At 60.0% G+C, this 19,902-nt stretch overlaps 2 protein-coding genes across 3 annotated transcripts in view; both read left to right on the forward strand.

The window, feature by feature from the left end:
- Window positions 1-3,733, forward strand: part of UBAC1 (UBA domain containing 1) — a 235,497-nt gene extending 231,764 nt beyond the window's left edge. For both annotated transcript variants that reach the window (XM_067742737.1, XM_067742738.1), the window contains exon 10: window positions 3,162-3,733. In XM_067742737.1, the coding sequence (XP_067598838.1) occupies window positions 3,162-3,277 (116 nt within the window). In that variant the 3' untranslated portion in view covers window positions 3,278-3,733. The remainder of the gene's footprint in view (window positions 1-3,161) is intronic.
- Window positions 3,734-4,693: 960 nt separating this feature from the next.
- On the forward strand, window positions 4,694-19,364 carry LOC137227253 (uncharacterized). Its single transcript, XM_067742744.1, has 5 exons — window positions 4,694-6,363; window positions 6,708-6,948; window positions 7,164-11,838; window positions 12,251-12,522; window positions 18,085-19,364. The coding sequence occupies exons 1-3, from the start codon at window positions 6,267-6,269 to the stop codon at window positions 7,747-7,749; spliced, it is 924 nt and encodes a 307-aa protein (XP_067598845.1). The 5' UTR covers window positions 4,694-6,266; the 3' UTR covers window positions 7,750-11,838; window positions 12,251-12,522; window positions 18,085-19,364.
- Window positions 19,365-19,902: the final 538 nt, after the last annotated feature.

The raw sequence follows: 19,902 nt of genomic DNA on the forward strand, positions 1-19,902 counted from the left end.
CCGCGGGTGTCTGTGTGCTCAGACCATTCAGTTGCCGCCTCTTGTGTTCTGGGCCAGCTGCTGGGACCAACCTTCCGCAGGGCCGTAAAGTACTTCATTGCGTGGGTGACATCAGTACCGTGGCTGCCTGCGCTGCGCTGCTGCCCGGCGGTGCCCGCGTGGCTTCCTGGCCTGCGGGCTGCTCTGCGCGCTCCCGTGGCCGCTCCCGTTGCAGGACGGTTTCCGCAGGCCTTGTGCCCCGGGCCGGGCTGGCGGGGCCCAGGCGTGTGTGTGTGTTGAGGCTGCTGTCCAGAAAGGGCACCCCCCCCACCCCCCCACCCCCGTCCCCGTCCGCAGCAGCTCAGCCCCTGCCGCCGCCCTCCCAGAGCAGCCGTCCAGGAGGCACAGGCGCTTCTGCGTGCTTGGCTATTTCCCTGGTCTCTAAGGCCCAGCGCCTTCCAGAAGTTCCAGCCTCTTCTAGGGCCTCCGCTGGGAGAGGCCTTCTGCCTGACGTGCGGCTGCTTTCCCTGTTGGGTCGTCTTCTTATCACTCAGAAACTTCTTCACGCCTGCCACGCACTGATCCTTTAACAGATGTTTAGATCTCAAAGATCATTCATCGGTTTCTGGCTTCTTTATCACTTTGATGAGCAGATGTCCTGTATTTTAATGCAGCTGAACGTGTCGGTTTCATTGATGATGTCAATCTTTAAAGAAAGCCCGCTGATCCCAAGGTTAGGAAGACCTTCACCTTTATCTTTTTCTAGTAGTTTTAAAGTTTCTTATTGAAGTCTGTGATCTACCTGGAGGTGTGTGTGGCGTAAGGCAGGGAATTTTCCTCTTGGTGCCCAGGTTCTGTACTTCAGTGGTGTGTCTGATCGTGAGTTTATTTTCGTTCCTGGTACCAGGCGGGCGGCAGTCCTTTCCACAGCGAGAGCATGTCTTCCCGCCCTCCGGCTCCTCGGCCACCTCGGGAGGTTCACACATGCTGCCTGGGGTCTGCCCAAAGCCTTTTCTAAAGTGATTCTTTTAGTACCTGACCACTGAGTGTGTGATTTCTGTAGGCTTTTTTTTTTTTTAATTTCTGAAGATATAATTGTTCAGATTAAGGAAGTTCCCCTTTCCCTCCAGTTTAGATGCTAAGTGTTCTTAATCATGGAGAGGTGGTCAGTTTCACTGGATGCTTTCTCCGTATCTATTGAGATGACCGTGTGGCTTTACAGCTGCTAAATTGAGTGTTTCTCCCATTTCTAAAACAAACCACACGGGGTGAGTGCCACCCAGTCTGCAGGCTCTGAGTCGGTGACCTGGACAGGACACACACTGGCCCAGGGTCCTCCCCCTCAGGCCCCAGGCCTCCTGCAGTCGCCAAGTCCCGGCCTGGAGAGAATGACCTGCCTGTGAGGTCACCGGCCTGTGGGCACCCCTGCAGCTGCACGCTTCTCTCAAGACATTTCCGGTAGGATTTTTAATGACCTTTATCTCTTTAGATGAAGTACAATAGTCATTATAGAACATTTGGAGAAGCGCAGAAAAGCGTGAAGAAGTGGAAGTCACCCCTCCCTCATCGGCGGGTTTCCTTCTGGGGGTCCCGCGGGGTCTGGGACAGGTGCAGCCACGCTGCGGGGCACCTTTATCGTGCTTATTTTCTCATCCCGTTTGATGCCTTTTCTCTTGGTGCACTTTTTACTCTTTTAAAAATGAGATTTTAGCGGTACAGGTGTTTCATTCTATAGATCTGCCACGTTATTTAACAAATACTGTTCCCCTGTTTCTGGTCATGTAGATTGTTTCTCGTTTTGTTGCTTTTGAACCTACTCCACCTACTCTTTGGGTGCAGCTCCCGTTCCCTAAGGACAGGTAGCTCTAAGTCAGATGACCCGGTCAAAGAATACAGACGTTTAAGCTCTTGGTGACGTCTTGACAGCTGACGGGGCCTGTGTCTGGCTTAGGTGCCCGCGCTCACCCCCACCCCTCGCACAGGGACCCAGAGGCTCCGTGTGTTCCTTTGTTTTTCCTCCGGCCGTTGGTGTTCGTTCACCTGTCCCCTCTGCACCGTCCATCCGTCCCGTTTCAGCTGCCTGTTGACCTTAGGGCTTTGTTAACGGCTCTTTATACATTAGGAGCATTCTTGGTCGCATGCTGCACTTTTCATTTTTAATGCACGAGACGTGCAGAAGAAAGTCCTTCCTCAGATACATCTTCATCTCTGGATTTTCATACTTAATGCCTTTTTCATCGTTTTGTGCAGCTCTCTCCTCCTTCTGGAATTATTTTTGCTAAACCTGCTATATTTCGTTCTCTCAGATGTCACGTCATCTTTCTGGATTCTCTTTCTGATATTTTTAACTGGTTTGCAGAGGATTTTAATCAGGAGGGCTTGGTGGGGGTGGGTGGGCGTCAGGTCATAAACGTAATGAAATCAGACTTTCATGCTGAGCCCTGCGGTGAGGCCCTGTGGCCCTGAGCAGCTGTGAGCACCTTGAATAGATGCTTCCCGTGAAGCCCATAAACTTGGGACCACTTTCACTGACATGGTTCGACGTGGGCCGACGTGACAAGGTCTGGCATAGAGCCGTGCTTCCCAGACGTGAGGGCGACCGTCCGCCCTGCGGTCGCTGGTGAGTCTCCGTCAAGCCGGCCGGCGAGTGTCTGGGCTGTAGAGCTGTCTGCTGGGGGCGCCTCTGTTTGTGGGCGGACATTTTATGGAAGTGTTTAGAAATTCAAAGTTTTCATTACAAAGAGCTGCTCATTTTTAATGTGCTGGTTGTTTTTTTGAGTCATTCCTTAACAGTGAACGTTCTGACTTTTCCAATCAGGTATTATTAAATCGGCAACAGTATCCTTACGTAAGTCTTTTCTGCATCTGACTGTTTTGTCAGGGTAGGACTGGAAGTGGAGTTACTGAGTCACAGGCTGTCACTATTTTAAGATTCCCGGTAGCTGGTGCCAAACCGCTTTCCAGAGTCGCTGTGCCCGTGAGCGCGCGGGCACGCCGCCCCGCCCTGCCAGCAGCAGTGCCCTGTGTCAGCTCCCTCCACCAGCAGACCAGACACTGTCGGATGGCGGCTAGAAGGGGTTTCTGGGCCCCTGGCTATAGAGGACGTCCCCTTTAGTTCCGGCAGCCCCATGTCCGGGTCTGTGGGGTGCGGTCCTTCAGGCAGCCCCGTCGTGTCCCCGCAGCATTTGAAGACATGCTCGAGAGCCCGCTGAACAGCACCCAGTGGATGAACGACCCCGAGACGGGCCCAGTCATGCTGCAGATCTCCCGCATCTTCCAGACCCTGAACCGCACGTAGGCTGCGTGCTCCAGCCGCCGGGCCCAGGAAGGCGGCCTCTTACTTCCCAGCCGAGGGCTGGGAAGAGCGGGCAGACCCCGGGGTGCCCCTGGGCTGGGGAGGGGAGAAGGGCGGGCCGGAGGGGGCCCCACCCTGGGTGTTGGGCACCCAGGCCACACTCGTGCTTGGATCTTCCTGCTGAAAAACCTCTGTGGCGGCAGCGCGCTCGGCCGTGCCTCTAACCTCTGACAGTGTTTACAGACAAGGTCGTCACCCCGGGAAGGGGTCACCTCCCTCCAGTGTCCCTCTGGGCTCTTGAAACGCTACTTGGATTGACCTGTAGGCGCTGCTTGTAGAGTCCACTTGTTATTTGAAAGATGGCATGTTTCAATCCAAAGTGTTAACGTCAAGGGTACTAACTTAAGTGGAAGAACTCGCAGACGACTTTTCTTTAATAAATAAATTCCCCTTTTCCAATTTTCTGTCTCGGGCTTATTTCAGTGCCAGAGAGGAAGCTGCGTGCGTCCTGGTGGCGTTCGCACTCTCGACACAGAGCACGCGCGCCTCCTCACCTGGGATGCTTGCTGCCCCGCTGACGCGTTCTTGGCGGACTCGCATGTCTTACTTGGAGTCGAGGGACCGTGCCGTCACCTAGCCGGCCTGCGTTCCCGAGTCTCCGACGGTGGAAGCTGAGCGCCACAGGGACTTGCCCTGCCTGTCTCTGGCCGCCGTTTTTTTTAAACATTATCTGTGTTTTTAAATGAGAAACTGACCAGCCGCGCCATCCGGGGGGCTGGCCTGGTGCGCGCCAGTGCGGACATGTGTGGGTGCGGATGGGCCTCAGACTCACCGAGGGCACCTTCTTTCCTGGCAGATGTTTAAGGGGGTCCCTTGGTTAGAAAAGATCAGTGCGCAGGTCAGATCCCCCTTCTCAGACGCCCGTGCACTGGCCACTCATTTTGGTCAAAGAAATCCTGTCCCTTTGACTCCCCTGGACGGCCAGCCTCCTGCAGACACAGTTCCACGTTGCTTCTTCCAGGTTGGAGGGAGGGGACCGTGGTAGCTAGGCGTCTCCCGGGCGGCTGGCAGCCCGCCTGGGCTCTTCGTCCTATGACGCTTCCTTCCCCGTGTGGGGCCGCTCGCTGCGGCCGCCCTGGGCCCACCGCACCCGCCTGCAGGGGGACACCTGTGATGAGCCAGCCCATGGCCCTGCGGTCTGATACCCTTCACCATGGTTCCTGGAGGACCTTTTCTTCCTGTGCGCCTCACGCGGGTCTCAGGTGGCCCCTGCGGTGTGGGAAAGATGCCCAAGGGGAGGCCTCTGCAGCCGAGGCCTGCATGCAGTCCAGGGAGCCTGGGGTTGGAGGCTTGTGTCCCGGTTGGGGGGTGGGGTACTGCCCACGGGTGGCCAGGGGCGGGCGGGAGCCTGGGGGCGTGGTGATGGTGGGGCGACCGGGCTTTGCAGCCCTTAGGACTCACACTCCCTTTATAACAAATACCCTTGAATGCCTCCTTTACTGTCTGTGGTGAAATTCCCAGAAACTATAACCTAATTACATGCCTAGTTTAAAAAGTCACTTTAATGCCATAACAGGAACATGAGATTCTCAGGTACGGCTGTTGCAGAAGGAGAAGATGAAGTTGTCCATTCCTTGTAGAGCAGTCCCTCTGCTCTTGGTGGTTAACACATTCAGGCCAAGACAAACGTGGAATTCTGACTCAAATACTGGGGAGGATTTGCCACTGGTGACTGACTCAGGAGGGGCCTCGGGGCTTGACAAGGTCACCAACGCTGCAAAGTACATTTTCCCCGTGGTTTACGCAGCAGTGGCATTCCTAGAAAATTCCTAGAATTAAAGAGTGTGTGTGACTGACGAAATGGTCACACGTTGAGGTGTGGGGAGGTCATTTTGGCTCATACGAGATTTGGCTTGAACTTATGGCCTCTCAAACACGCACTTCTGCTTTAACCATTGAAGAAAAGGATGCATTTGACAATCAAAATGGAGTCACTGTGGTTCAGGCTTCGAGGATGGAGCTGGGGGCCGTTGTGGATGTGGTTTCAGACAGTTCCTGCTTCACCGAGAACTTGAATTTTCTTTCTTTTCTAAAAAATATTTACTTATTCATTTGGCTGTGTTGGGTCTTGTTGCGGCACGCAGGATCTTCACTGTGGCGCACAGGCTCAGTAGTTGCGGCACGTGGGCTTCTGTCTAGTTGTAGCGCACAGGCTCTAGAGCGCGTGGGCTCAGTAGTTGCAGTGTGCAGCCTTAGTTGCCCTGCGGCATGTGGGATCTTAGTTCCCCAATCAGGGATGCTACCCGAGTCTCCTGCATTGGAAGGAGGATTCTCAACCACTGGACCACCAGGGAAGTCTCGAGAACTTGAATTTCCTTTCTTTCATTTTTTTAAAAAATATGTATGTATTTATTCATTTATTTGGTTGCACCAGGTCTTAGTTGCGGCAGGCAGGCTCTTTAGTCGCGGCATGCGAACTCTTAGTTGTGGCATGCATGTGGGATCTAGTTCCCTGACCAGGGATCGAACCTGGGCCCCCTGCATTGGGAGCGTGGAGTCTTAACCACTGTGCCACCAGGGAAGCCCCGAGAACTTGAATTTTCTGACCTGTATGAGACCCAAGGCCATCACCAGCTGTCCTCAAAACTGTTTGCTAGTCGCCGCCACCTGCACCCTCACGGTCTCAAGGTCTCCCCTGGTCACTGTGCATTCTGAACCCCAGCTGACCCGAGCACCCTTCCTTCTTGCCCGCTCCAGTCCTAACTTGACAAACACCTGATGCGATTTTGAGGGTTTTCCCTTTACAGGCCTCCCCCCTCTTACAGTCCGGAGGACACAGTTCACGTGCTTCTTGAATCTGTCTCCCAGGCTATGGTCCTCAGCTCGACTTGAGTAAAACTCCTTTCCATTCCTGTTACAGATTGTTTGATTATTTCCGTCCACACAAACAATGAGTTTGAAGCAGAATTAGTTTCCAGGCCCAGATGACGTCATGCGAGGCCTCAGCTGCGTGGTGCCCGGTGGCCCAAGGAAAAAGCCACGCAGGTCAAGGAAGCTGCTCAGGGTTTGGGACCCGAGGGCAGGGCCAGGTGTGTGTAGGGTCCAGTGATAGAAGAAACAGGAGCGGACGAGGGTCGTGGGTTCACCTTCAACGTCCTGCACGCCTAACGCACCTCCCGAAGGGTCCCTTCCGTTCGCCCCACGCTGCGCAGCCTTGCCGGGCGGAGGTGGCTGTGACTGCTCTGCGGGGACGTCAGGTGGACGCTGTGGTTTTCCAGGTCATGAAGCTTGACAGTTACTAGTGACACGCTCCGCTGAAGGTTCCTTAGAGCATCAGGCTTACATCAGCCCGATGGCAGTGCTTTCACGGCCGCGTGGCCGACGTGGGGACCCAGTGTCGTTCCCAATCCAAACGTTGGGTGCTTGGTGTTAGGAGCGGGGAGAAGGCAAGGCGGCTCGTGGAGAGCCTCCCCAGTGGTCAGCCTGCAGACGCCGTCCTGTGCAGCGCCGCTCAGAGGGCACAACCGCGGCCCCACCCGGCCTGAGGCCACCTGCCGCTCCGGGACCTGGGACCAGGGCACGGGGCCTGCCGCCCGCCCCCTCTCGGGCTCTGGGTGGGCCGAGGACTTTCTCTGTGGAGGGCTGAGTCAGGGAACCGTCCGGGCTCCGGACAGGTGAGTCCTTGGAGAGCGTTCCTGCGGGGACTGCTCCCCGTGCCCAGGCCCCGGCTGGCGCTGTCTGCTGCCGTCCCTGTGACCTGGAGGCCCCGAGCTTGTTGAGCGGCTGAACACTCCCACCCTGCTTTGGTGACGTGGGAAGCCCAGCGCACTTGCGAGCCCTTCGTTGGAGAGAATGAGTTTGTCACTCCCAGTGGGCTCTTCCTCCGTAGGCCTGCGTTCTGCCGCGCCCCTCCTGGCCACGCCCACCAAGGCCTCGCCCCCTGCGGACCACACCCCCGGCCACACCCCTCCTCGCTCGCCAGGCTCCCCCGCCCCCCAGGCCTGTCCTCGCGAGGTAGGTCCGGTTTTCACCTGCATGGTTTGAACGGGCTGGGGAGTCGTGGAAGGAGCTGCAGCGGGGAATCAACGGCTTCTGCTCTGCAAGGACTGTCCCTCGCCCTGCCGGTCCCCCGACTCAACCCTCCACAGAGAAAGTCCTCCTCCAACCCAGAGCCCGAGAGGCGGCGGGCGGCAGGCCCCGTGCCGCAGTTCTGCTCCTGCACCCGCCCCTCAGGGGCACTCGAGCCTGTCCTGTGGCATGTGGAGAGGGGGCCCCGCCCCTGCAGCACGGCTCGTGGCTCGTGGCCTCAGGAGTCTGAGGGCAGAAGGGGCCCGGCTCACTCTCAGCAAGTGCGTGGGGAGTGTCCAGCAGGGCTGGCCTCTCGTGTCCCCATTCTAGGACCAGCGGGCCCTGGTGGCACTCAGGAAACGTTTGATGGGACGTCTGGCCAGGCAGCCCGTGGAGGCCGTGCGTAGTTGGCCTGTTGCCGGGCTGCAGTCCAGCCCGGTGGGTGTGGAGGCCGCTGGGCCTCAGGCCCCAGCTGTGGGCTCTGCTCCTGGACCCTGCGCCCTGCGGCGCCCTGTGCTGGCTGCTCCGTCTCCCCGCCACACTGCGCGGCCCCCTGACAAGCTGCGCATGCGTCAGTGTGTCTTCTCGGGCAGGGCCTGGACTGGGGGAAGGACTCGTAGCTTCGTGGCCCCAGCAGCCGGTGTCTGGGAGGTTGCAGGTTTGAAAGAAACAGTGTTTGCAAGCAGGACCCCCGTAGGTGATCCTGAGCGGTCCAGGCCTCCTCACTATTCAGAGGGTGCCTCCCAGGCTGTGGGGTGACCGGGGTGCCCCACCCATTCCAGGCTTTCCTGGGGTCGGGGGCTGGGTTCGGTGTGGCGGCCGCTTGCACCTGGGGGGAGATAGGATGGCGCTGGGCTCAGCGCACCCACCGATGGTTCTCCCGCTGAGAACTGGAATCCAGCATCTTCCTGCTTCACCCAGGGACCCTGGGCAGCACAACCCAGGCCCCGTCGCCTGGCCGCATCCCGTCTCTCGCCACATGTAGGCAAGCAGGTGCTCCCGCAGGCGAGGGCGGGCGGAGAGGCGTCTGGCCCGGCTGCTGTACTGGGACCGCAGGTCTACCGGCTGGCTGACGTGGTGTCGCCTCTATGACCTCTGCTTCCTCACCCGCACTGCACAGTGACTGCCCTGTCCCACTGGCGAGTCCAGCCTGGGGCCGGTCTCAGAATCGAGAGCAGCGTGCTGGGCAGGAGCCTGTGTGCTCAGCCCCGCCCGCTGCCGGCTGCCACGCCCCAGCCCGGGCACCTCCTTCCCGATGACGACGCTTGACAAAACCGACCTGTCCAGAGCATGGCTCTATGTCACCAGAAGCTTCTTTCTCCCTAGTCTGGCCGAAGTGAGCTCCGAAGTGGACTCGCCCAGGCCATGTGCACATATGTGTGTGTGTGCTGTCCAGGGGGAGCGTCAGGGCTGAGTGCCAGGCGTGTTCCCAACCTGTGGGCTCCCCCACGCCCCACCCCAGCCCCGCGGTGATCCAGGGCCTCTGAGCAGCTCTGCACCCTAGGTGTGGGCGGTGCCAGCCCTGCTGAGGTCACACGTGCGACCAGGGGCCCTGGGCCGGGGGTTTGGTGTCGCTGGGAAGGAAGCTGGGGGCTGAGACGGGGCAGGCCAAGTGGGCAGAGCCCCTGGTGAGTGGGCAGGAAGCTGGGCATCGGATGCCCCCTAGACAGGCCAGGGCAGAGCTGCTTTTCTCCGCTTGGTCTCCTTCCAGAGAAGAGCCCTGTGGGGTCTGTTTCAGGGTCTCAGAAAGCCCATGAGTCACTTCAGGGCGGGGACGCTGGAGCCAGCAAGGGCAGGCTGGGCCAGGAAGAGTGGGGGTCCCGGCCAGCTCCGCCCCCAGGCTCTGAGGCCTGGAGTCAGCCCCTCCTCCCTTCAAACTGTGACTCCGACCCTCCGGATCCTGGGGGACCCATGGCCACAGATTTGTGGGACCGCCTGCTGTGGAGCAGGGTCTCTGACACCCACCTGAGGCTCATGTGTGAGGTGTGGGGTCAGCAAGGTGACCGCCGGCCCCCCAGGCCGGTCACAGGGGCCACCCTCTTGCCAGGACTTGCTCTTGTCCTGAGGGCCACGGAAGGAGCCCCAGTGCCCCTCGGAAGGCAGGCCGTGAGAATGCCCAGGCCACGCGCAGGGACCATGGGGGGCACTTAGGGGACGGCCAGAGTCCCCCACCACGCTGGGCGTGATTCCGGCCCCAGCATCTGCACCCCAGCTGCTCTTCCCGCCAGGACCCCGGCTCTGGAGCAGGGCCAGCCTGTCCTGACCCCTGGCGGCCAGCACGCTGAGAGGCTGAGGGAGCTGCACCCGGAGGCTGTTTGCGGGGCAGTCACTGCAGCCCAGCGCACACTCGCCGGCCTTCAGGACGGAACTTTGGGCCTGGCCTTGAGGCTGGCCTGCCATCTGCTGCCCCGGGAGCCCGGGATGGGGGCTGGGGACCTGGAGCCGCCTGCACTGCTGGCTGCGCCCTGGGGGCAGGGCTGGGGTGAGCATGGGCCCCGCCGGCTTCCCTCCCACCCTCGCCCACCCGGATCCACAAGGCTGCCCAAGGAGAGGGGCCTGCGGGCCTTGCTCGTGAGAGCCCGTCCCGCCTCCTGTGAAGGAGAGGAGGTGCCCTCCGTTCCGCCCCCAGCTCTGAGCCTTCGGAGCTGCTCCCGGCAGCACTCGCACCCCGCGTCGTGACGCCGCTGCATCTCGTTCTCCAAGTGGCGGCTCTCGCACCGAGGCTCCTCAGATTGGTCCCAGGATGGAAGCGGCAGCTTTCAGAGAAGGCCGGGGGCTCCCCACGGGAGAGGCTGATCCTGCAAGCCACCCCCCCACCCGCGTGTCCCTCAGGCTGCTCTCTGCCCAGGCAGCCCTCCCGCCCTGGGGATGGGCTCAGAGGCCTAGCCAGCAGACACAGGGTGGCGTGGGTGCTCAGCCCCTGTTTACAGCCCAGGGAGGGGCAGCAGCCAGCCCGGGCCAGCAGGTCTGGGCAGGGCCTGAGGGCTCCAGGGCAGGCGCAGTGAGACTGGGGACTGGACAGGTTGGAGGGCGGAGCAGAGACGCCTCAACACGTGAAATCGTAGGCTGGGACTCTCCGAAATCTTTAGCTTCTTCCAAAGAACACAGAAACCTGTCAGAGTCTATTACTTGGTGATGGGGGCAAGGGTTCTGTCACTCACCCCCAAGGGTGGCCCTCGATCGTGTGGCCTGCCTGTGCCCCACAGCAGGCACTGAGCCCACAGTGCCCACTTGGGCTGGCGTCCTGCGTAGACCCAGCCCCTCAGGAATGCTCAGCTGAACCGAACCTGGGCCCCCGGTGCTTGGCCCCGTTCCGATGCCCAGTGATCCTGTCTCGAGACCCTCAGTCCCATCTGCAAAGACGCTTTTTCCAAACGAGATCACGAGCACATGTTCTGGGTAGACGTGAATGTCTGGGTCACGCAGCAACTTCTCTGTAGGGGACCCCTGTAACCACAGGGACAGGCGCTTCCGTCCACCCCCTTAATGCGGGGTGAGGCTGGGGGCTGTGTCCTCCTGCCCTGGGCTGTTGAAAGCCACGCTGGGCTTTCCCCCCCCAGGTGGGCCTTCCAGCCAAGAAGGTGGCGGGCTGGACGTGCCTGCAGAGGCCCCGGGGGCGGCTGTTCTCGGCAGCATCCTCTTCCTGGAGAGCGACCCCCTTCAGCCCCGAGACCCCAGGAAAGGGCCCTGGCACCCCAGCCCCAACCAGCAGCGCTGCCCGTCATTGCTGACGGCAGACGCCCTCTCTCTGGGGTCCAGGCACCCTGCTTGCTCTATCTCTTCTCCTTCTGCACATCTTGCCGCCGCCGAGTACAGGTGTAGGTGCCCAGCCAGCCTTCAGAACAGCCCCCGGGGGATGCCTGACACACGGTCAACTCGCGTGTTTGACGCGAAACCCTTACCTCCTCCAGGAGGTATTCACGCGCTCATCGCGGCTCCGGGTGCCCCTGTGAGAGCCCCTCCCCGCTCCAGGCAGGGCCCCCACCCCCCAGTTGCATCCTGTCACGCGGGCGGGCGCAGCGAGGTGCCGGCTGCCTGCCCAGAATCCGAGAATCGGCTGCTCTCAGCGTGATTATTTCAAGATGTGTCTACAGGGCCTCCGCGCCGAGTTCACGCCCGTGGTCTCCGGGCTGGGATCTGCTCATCCTTTCTCCGCGCGCCTGGTGGGGGCAGCGCTGGAAGCCCAGCAGCTTCCGAACCCCGACCCGTGGCTTCTGCGGGTTGTCAGGGATGCGGCGGCCTCTGGAGGTGACCCAAGGGACAGCCTCTGTGCCGGCACCGTGTCTAGGGAGCGGGGGCCCTGTTCTGGGCGGCGATGTCCAGTGCCCGAGCTGCTGCGCTGACCCTGCCAGGCTGCAGGGGACGCCTCGAGTGTGACCCACCCTTGGGCCACCCTTGGGGCAGGGGAAACTGTGGTCCCGCAGCTCCCAAGACCCACGGTTTCTCCGGACGGGCTGCAGGCAAATGGACCTTGGATGGCAGATGGAAGAAGCCAGGTACAAAGGGCCGCACAGCCTGTGAGTCCACTTACACGAAACGTCCAGAACAGGCAGATCCACAGCTGGCAAGTGGGTCAGTGGTTTACGGGGGCTGGGGAGGGGGTAGGGGTGACCGCTGACGGGAGGGGTCTCCTTGGGGGGCGACACAGATATGCTGGCCCTAGAGAGAGGTGGTGGCTGCCGGAACCGTGGGTGAGTGAGATGCCGCTGAGCTGCGCGCCTGAAAGCGGTTCATTTTATGGATGTGAGTTTCATCCCCAAATTTAAAAAAAAGACAAAAAAAGCCTAGATTGCTTCCAACTTTCTTTCCAGTTACAACTTTTATGATTTTTAAGCCCATTCCACCTGTATTTTTTACCTCCTTTACTGACTAATCAGTGTCATCAAACTAATAAATTCCATTTCTCAGGAAGTTTATGAACAAATGACAAAGGGGAAAAAGTCCAGAGCGGAGCCCAGGGAGGGGCCGTGGGTGCAGCGTCCGGGAGCCTCTCCTTGGGGACAGCCGGCAACGGCCATGTCTGCAGCAGAGGCTCGGGGAGCAGTGAGGACGTCCAGGCGGTCAGGGCCGGGCGCTGCCCCTGAAAGGACGCGGGACAGGCTCACAGTGAGGAGGCCGGACCCCAAGCTGCCTCTTCCAACCGCGGTGGGAAACGGCAGAGCAGAAAGTCTGGAAAGAAGGCACCCGGCGCGCCGGAGTCTCCCGGGGGCGGGCCGTGGGTGCTACCCTCGCTCTTTCTTCGTATTTGTCTGTGGTTTTCCAATCTCCCCCCTGGGCCCGTAATGCTGTTATAATCAGAATGGTTTATTAAACCCAATCTGCATGTTTCCTCCTAGAAGAATAGTTTCTAGCTGGTGATACATTTCTAAGAGCGATGTTTTAATACCGTCAGGCGGGCGTGTCGTGGTTTTGTCTCTGCACGTTTAGACGTGGAAGTCACGAGGCTGAGGGGCGTTTGTCGTGGGTAGAGTAAAGAGCCTGGGCCAGAAGGGGCTTCTGGGGTGTGGGAGCTCAGCCCCGACCCCGGGGACCCCACCTCAGCTCCTGGGACCTGCCTCGGGGCTATGGTGGAACCAGCGTGCAGCATCTATGTGGAGGAGGGGTGGAGGAGGGGGGTCGGGTGACCAGCCTCTGTCCCCGGGGCACCTGCAGAATGTGACACCAGACCCAGGGTTCCTCTGCAAGCCAGGCGTCTGGGACCCACTTCCCCCAGTTGGCCTGGGGGGGGTGGGGACGCCTGCTGAGTGATAAATGTATTCAATCTCTGACGACCTAATGCGGTTATTTAAAAAGCTCACCTCAGAGCAAAACGCACCCGCCAAATATGGTAGAACCTTATTAGAAGAAGTGGTGACGTGTTGGCTTGCCTTCTTGTGATGAGGTGGTCAAGCTTTGGCCTTCCTCTCTAAAGGGCCTGATCCTTCCCGCTCGGCCATCCGGGGTCATGGAGGAGGTACAGCCACAGGGACGCAGGCTGACCCAGGGTCCCCTGGGGCTCTGTCCCGACGGAGGCCGGTGGCGTCCTCACTGCCCACCCCCGTTCACGCCCACAGGCATCCTGCAGGGCTCAGGTGGGGCACCCAGGGGCTCCAGGGCCGGACAGACAGGTGAACAGGCGCTTTCATCCGGGCTGCGCTGCGCAGCGGGACGTGGGCGCAGGACATGGATAGAGCTGCGGGGACAGGAGGCTGAGGGGAAGGGCATCTGCAGGAACTGGGTTGCTGGGGTCCGTGGACGAAGGAGGGAGGGAGGGGGTGGGGAACAGGGGCATGCAGCAGACTTGCAGGCCCTTTCACCTGGAGCTGGAAGGAGAGAGGGAGGACCGCCAACCTCACCATCGCAAGGAGGGGCAGGGCCCAGTGGGGGAGCAAGTGTGTCCACCCGGAGCGGGCTGGACGGATCAGCGCCCACCTACAGGGACCCTGTGTGGGCAGCCGGCTGTCTGTGGGCAAAGGGCCCAGGCCTGCCTCTGCCCCACCGTCTCTGGCCAGCCTGCCTGGCTCTCCTCCCGCCCTCCTGCCCCGCCCACCCTGGCGTTTATAAGCTCCCACTCCTGGCCCGTCTGCGGGGGTGGGCCTGGGACCCAAGCGAGCCTTAAAGAGGAAGGAAATCCCAACACAGGCTGCAACGTGGGCGGACCTTGAGGACATTATGCTGAGTGAAGCTGGCCAGTCACAAAAGGACGAATCCGGTAGGATCCTGTATATGAGGTCCCTAGAGGAGTCACAGCCATAGAGACAGAAGTAGAAGGTGGGGCTCAGGGGCTGGGGGAGGGGGAGGGGAGTGAGTGTCTAGTGGGGACAGAGTTTGGGAAGATGAGAAAGCCCTGAGACGGAGGTGCTGACGGCTGCCCCTGCGCTGTGCGCTTAAACGTGGTTACGATGGTGAACTTCATGTGATGTGCCTTTTACCACCATAAAAGGGGTGCTGCTGTCTGTACCCCGAAACCTCTTGAGGGAGGGGCGGAGGGAATCGGTGCCCTGTCCTCTTGGTGATGCTTGGCAGAGAGAAGGGGCAGTGGATGGGGAAGGGGACTCACGGGGTCGGTGCCCCCAGGAAAGCCTCAGTCACACAGCGGACGCCTGGGTGGGGGGAGGCCCACCTGCCGCTGGCCTGTCCCTCTTTCTGTCTGGCGCCCAGGACCCGGCACCCACAGCTGAGGCCCCGTCCTCACTCCCTCAGGCGAGGCTGTCTGCCGAGTGGCCTGCTCTGTGCTGCGTCCGGTCTCCTGCCAGCTCCGTTTGGAGGTCCCGGGCTCGCCCCAGGGCAGGGGAAGGGCCCCTGAAGTGCACCTCTCTCCCAGGTGTCTGAAGGATGCCGACAGTGACAGTGACACCGCCCTCCTCTCTTTGTCCCGGGGAGTGTGCGATGGCCTCAGACACTCCAGGCTTCTTCCTGGGGCAGCCGGGCTGGCAGGAGCCACCGCTCCAAAACCCCGGCCCCCTCAGTGCCCCCCGGACAGGGCGAGGCTCCTTCTCTGGCAGGTGTCTCCTCGCACCACACAGAGAGGGGACCACTGCCCTGCAGACGTCCCCGGAGGGAACCCATGTCTCTGGTTGGTGGAGGGCCCGCTGGGAGCTGCCCTGGCGAGGACGTGTGTGCTGCCCGCGCTGGGCAGAAGCCGGGCAGCCCCCAGCAGAGGCTGCGCCCCAGACTTTCTGCCCTTTGCCCGGACCAGGAACTCGGGGCTGCCCGTTGGCGCCCTGCTCAGAGCCAGGTCTGCTTCCCGTGGCCTCCTTGATGCCACCTGCCGTCCTCCCCCAGTGGCAGCAAGAGAGGGGGGCTTGGGGCCCAGTGGCTGTCAGACTGTCCCCTAGAGTGGCCCTCCTGCTTACCCTGTCGGGGACTGAGGGGCTAGTTTAGGTCCCACGTGGCCCCTAAGAAGAGGTGAGCGTCCGCTCCGGTCAGCAGGTACCGTCCCCGTGCGCCTGGGGAACCGTCCGTCTCAGGACCGTCGTGCCTCCAAAGTTCAGACGGTCCCACAGGACACGTGGCAGGCAGTTCTGCCCAAGTCTCTTGGTATCAAGAGGGCAGCTGAGTGTGACACCGCCCCACCACCGCTTCGGGGGTCGTAGGGAGAGGGCGTGGTCAGAGGTGAGCGTTGCAGGAAGTGCTGGCCCTGACTGTGGGCCTCAGGACCGGGGACCCCAGCATCAGGCTTGGGGTGACAAGAGACTTGATCCCCTCCGAGGCGTCCCTGCTGCCCCTTCCCGTCCCGCCACGAGGGCTGGGACCCAGGGCCGGCGTGGAGGCTCCGCGGCCCACGATCTGCTGACCGGTGAGGAAGCAGCGTCCACTGGCCTCGTGGCCCAGTTGCCGGCAGCCTGGGGCTGGTGCGGGACGGGAAGGTCTCTGCAGCGTGAGGACGGCACAGGCTGTGGGCGGCCCGTGGTGGTCTCGGAGGAGCTCGGGGCACCGTGTGGAGACTGCGCTGTGTCCTGGGCTCACCTGTCCCCGGGAGCCAGAGGCGGACAAGGAGAGAGCAGAGAGCCGAGTCGGGGTGGACGGGCTGATCCCGGGGGTGTCCTGGAGGACAAGCGAGCGGATGGCTTCTCCCGTGGGAGGAGGGGGGGCAACACGTTGCCGTGCTTTGTGGTCCTTCACAGCCCAGCCCTCCCGACAGACTCTCCCTGCCTCTCTCGCAAGGGGACAATTAAATTTTCATTAATTAATTTAATTACTTAAGTTTCAATTGAATTAGCGCTTCTCCCTGGGGGAGTGGTGATGAAACAAGTGTTGGGAGGCCGGGCGTCTCAGGCCGAGCGCTGGGGCGTGTGGGGTTTGCTGGGTGACCGGGTCCGGGTTAGGACCGGTTGGCCCCTTTGCACCCATTTGGAGCCACATGTGTCATTGGAGTGTCCCCAGGATTCTCCCAGTGCTTGGTTAGCTGGGGAATCCTCGGGTCCGGCAACCACGGGGACGGGAGCCGCATCGCCGGGCCTCCCCACGCCGGGTCTGCACCCACTCTCCTGCTGCCGTCGGGGGTCCTCCTGCATGCTGGTTTGTGCCCAGCTGCCCACTAGCCAAGATGAGCAGGCCGTCCTGCCAGGCCTGCCCAGAGGTTCTCACAAGCGCTAGGCGGAAGGTCCGGAAGTAAAGCACTGGGGCAGGTGGTCGTGGGGACCTCGGCCGTCGGCTGGGGCGAGAGGAATGCACGGAAGGGTGTCCAGGCAGGGAACAGCGTGCTCCAGGCCAGCAGAAGGGAGGACAGGACTGAGTCCCTGGGGCTGGAGGAGTGGGGAGTGGATACAGCTGGCTTGGCAGGGCCTGGCCTCGGGGGTCCTCCAGCCTGGGGGGTTCTCTTGGGAGTGGTGGAGCCCCTGAAGGCTTGGCCAGGGCTGGGGGCTGGTCTTGACGCTGGGGCTGCATAGCTGGGCCCCGGTTTTGCTTTATTCTTTTAGTTAATAGACCTTATTTTTTAGAGTAGTTTCGGGTTCACAGAACACTGAGGACAGAGTACAGAGAGTCCTCCCCTCAACCAGTTTGCCCTCTTCCTAACATCTGGCCGCCGCAGTGCAGTGCGTGTGTTACAGTTGAACCCCTGTGACACACGATTATCAACTAAAGCCCACAGATTACGTTAGGGTTCACTCTCAGCGGTGCACGTCCTATGGGTTTGGACACACGTGTAATGACGTGTACCCACCATTATAATATCACACAGAATGCCTTCACTGCTCCGAACACCCTCTGTGCTGCACCTGTTCCTCCCCCGCTCCCTCCCTGTCCCTGGCAACCACTGATGTTTTTACTGTCTCTGTAGTTCAGCCTTTTCCAGAATGTCACGTAGTTGGAAATCACACGGCGCGCAGCCTCTTCGGATTGGCTTCTTAGTGACGTGCATTTAAGGTTCCCGCGTGTCTTTTCATGGCCTGACGGCTCATTTCTTTTCAGTGCTGACTAATATTCCACCGTCTGGATGGCCCACCGTTCACCCATTCACCTCCTGAAGGGCGTCCTGGTTGCTTCCAGGTCTTGTCCATTATGAATAAAACTGCCGTGAACATCCAGGTGCGTGCTTTGTGTGGACAGAAGTCCTCAGCTCCTTCAGGAAAATAGCCCAGAGCGTGATTACTGGATCTGTCCCATTTTCATTAACCGGGGTGGGGATGGCGGGGGGTAGGGGGGTTTTTTGGACGTTGATGGTGAGGAAGGGGCGGGCCGCCTCCAAGCTACCCTGCCCTCAGCGTCCTGGTTTGGGAGCTCCGGGGGGTCTCTGCCCCCCCAGGCTCTGGCCCCCTTCCCAGCTGATGCCCGGTCTCCTCTCCCTGGAGCACTGCTGGGGCCACATCCAGGCTCGGGACCCTGTCCTCACTGTATCTGTGTGATGCGGGGTGTGTGTCAGTCCTCATGGGGTCTCCTGAGATCAAGGGGAACCCGATCTCATAGGGAGCACCCCGTCCTCTCCTCCCGACCTCTCCTGGCACCTCTGGCCCCCGGCCGCCCAGGAAGCCCTGAACACGGTCCACACACACACCCGGCACCACCCGCGGAGCCCTCCGGTCCAGGGAGGAGGCGTTGGGGGGCTCAGGTCTCTCTGTCAGAGGGGCCCCGGTGCAGGTGGTGTCTCTCACACGGGCCAACAGGGGGTTCCCCCTGGGAGGCCCCTCTGTGTCCAGCTGAGGATGACCCAGATGCATCCTGCCTGCACCGGCCAGACCTCCTTGCACCTGTCACCACACCTCGGCATCGGAGGGGGAATGTGGTTTCGATATTTAATTACATCTGACATTCGTCCACAGATGGCCGGAGGGGCCTCTGATGGCCCTGGCTGCCCCTGCGACAGCGCCTGGCTCGGGGGGCAGCACTTCCTCAGGCCCGAGTGTCCCAGCCGGCTGTGAGGACCAACTACAGCTGGACAAGTGACTTGATCTGCAGTTTTCCTCCCTGTCAGTCAGCTCTCATTGCACCGAAATCATGTTTAGACGATAGGACCAGGCACACTGGCTGCCGCTGCCCCGGAGGATTCTAGGCGGATGGGCTAGATGAGATGCCTGATGAGACAGGATGTCCTCGACAGCAGCTCTGAAGTCCAAATTCTGCCACTTTGGAACCAGCAGCCCGAACACCAGCCTGGACCAGCCCTGCGCTCCATGGCCCAGTCCACTGCTGCCCTTCACGCAGGGCTCCGCGGCCGCTCCGCAGACCATCTGGGCTCTAGGCATCGTTAATTTTCTCATTTTTGTTTCATGTTTCAGCTTTGTGCCGAGAATATCAATGAAGGATATTTAAATTTAACAATGAAGGATATTTAAAATTCCGTTCCTTTTTTTCCCTCTTATTGAAGTAAAACGTACACTCAGAAGTGGCACGTGCACCGTGCTGACGGATGGCACGCTGCTTTTGCCCAGATCGTTCAAGGGCTGGGCAGGCAGCAGGGCCAAGTGGGTCGGACTTGCCCCCAACTGCGAGCATGCCCCCCCCGCCCCCCCCCAAGAAAAAGACAGTGAAGCAGCAACAATAAGAGAAGTTTGTGTCACCACGAAGAAAGTCCAAGTGCCCGGGAATGAACTTGGGGGTCCACCCTGGTTTTGGGGGTCAGGAAACAAGCAAAAGTGCACCTTTTTTTTTTTTTTTTTGGCAGCAATGCACGGCTTGTGGGACCCTAGCTCCCCGACCAGGGATCGAACCCATGCCCCTGCAATGGAAGCACTGAGCCTTAACCACTGGACCGCCAGGGAAGCCCCAACAAAACTGCACCTTTGACCTCAAGTACGTTAAAATGAAGACAGAAGTCAGTGCTGTGATGGCATTTTTGCTTTTTAATTTTTTAACTGAAATACTAACCTCCATGCAGACAAGCTTCTAACCATGCATCTGCAGCTTGGTGGTCATCCCAGAGCGAATGCAGCCGGGCGCCCGCCATCCAGGCCAAGGCACGGGACACAGGGGTCCCTGGAAGGCCCTCTAGCGCCCCCAGCCACCTCCCCTCCCCGACTGACACCGGGGTCAGTTTTGCCTGTTTTCAAACAATTTTTCTACTGAGATCTAATTCCCACATCATAAAAGTCACTCTTTCAAAGTGTACAGTTCAGTGGTTTTCAGCTCATCACAGAGCTGTGTGACCATCACCGTTACCTATTTCCAGGACATTCCCATCAGCCTCAAAACAAACACCACTCGTTCACACTCGCTCCCCTCCCCCCAGCCCCTGCATTCTGCGTTCTGTCTCCATGTTTGCCTGATCCAGACATTTCACATTAATGGAACTGTGCACTGGCGCTGATTTGAATCTCAGAGACAGAGTTTTGGGTGAAGTAGAAAAGAAGAGCTTTATTGCTTTGCCAGGCGAAGGGGGACACAGTCGGCTCATGCCTCTCAAAACCGTGTGTCCCAACCCGGGGGGGATTTGGCGAGGCGTTTTAGAGCAGTGGTTCAAGGGCGGGGTTGCGGATAAGCATCGGGTGTGTGCAGGGCCTCAGGGGGTCTCCTAATGAGCTTCTGTGGGTCTCGAGGTTCTCAAACTGTGACCTTCTCTCTGGAATGAAGAATGCTTCATCAACTAGTTAGCATCTTCCATTTGTTGGGGGTTTTAGTTCTGCAGAAGAGCTCAGAGATAC

The sequence above is a fragment of the Pseudorca crassidens genome, chromosome 7 (genome assembly GCF_039906515.1).
Source record: "Pseudorca crassidens isolate mPseCra1 chromosome 7, mPseCra1.hap1, whole genome shotgun sequence".
Classification (NCBI taxonomy): Eukaryota; Metazoa; Chordata; class Mammalia; order Artiodactyla; family Delphinidae; genus Pseudorca; species Pseudorca crassidens.

Excerpts from the sequence above, each read along its gene's own strand:
- LOC137227253 (XM_067742744.1), top strand. The coding sequence starts at position 6,267 with ATGCGAGGCCTCAGCTGCGTGGTGCCCGGTGGCCCAAGGAAAAAGCCA. Across the intron at positions 6,364-6,707 it reads GGACCCGAGGGCAGGGCCAG|GAGCGGGGAGAAGGCAAGGC; the intron begins GTGTGTGTAGGG and ends GCTTGGTGTTAG. Across the intron at positions 6,949-7,163 it reads ACCGTCCGGGCTCCGGACAG|GCCTGCGTTCTGCCGCGCCC; the intron begins GTGAGTCCTTGG and ends CTTCCTCCGTAG.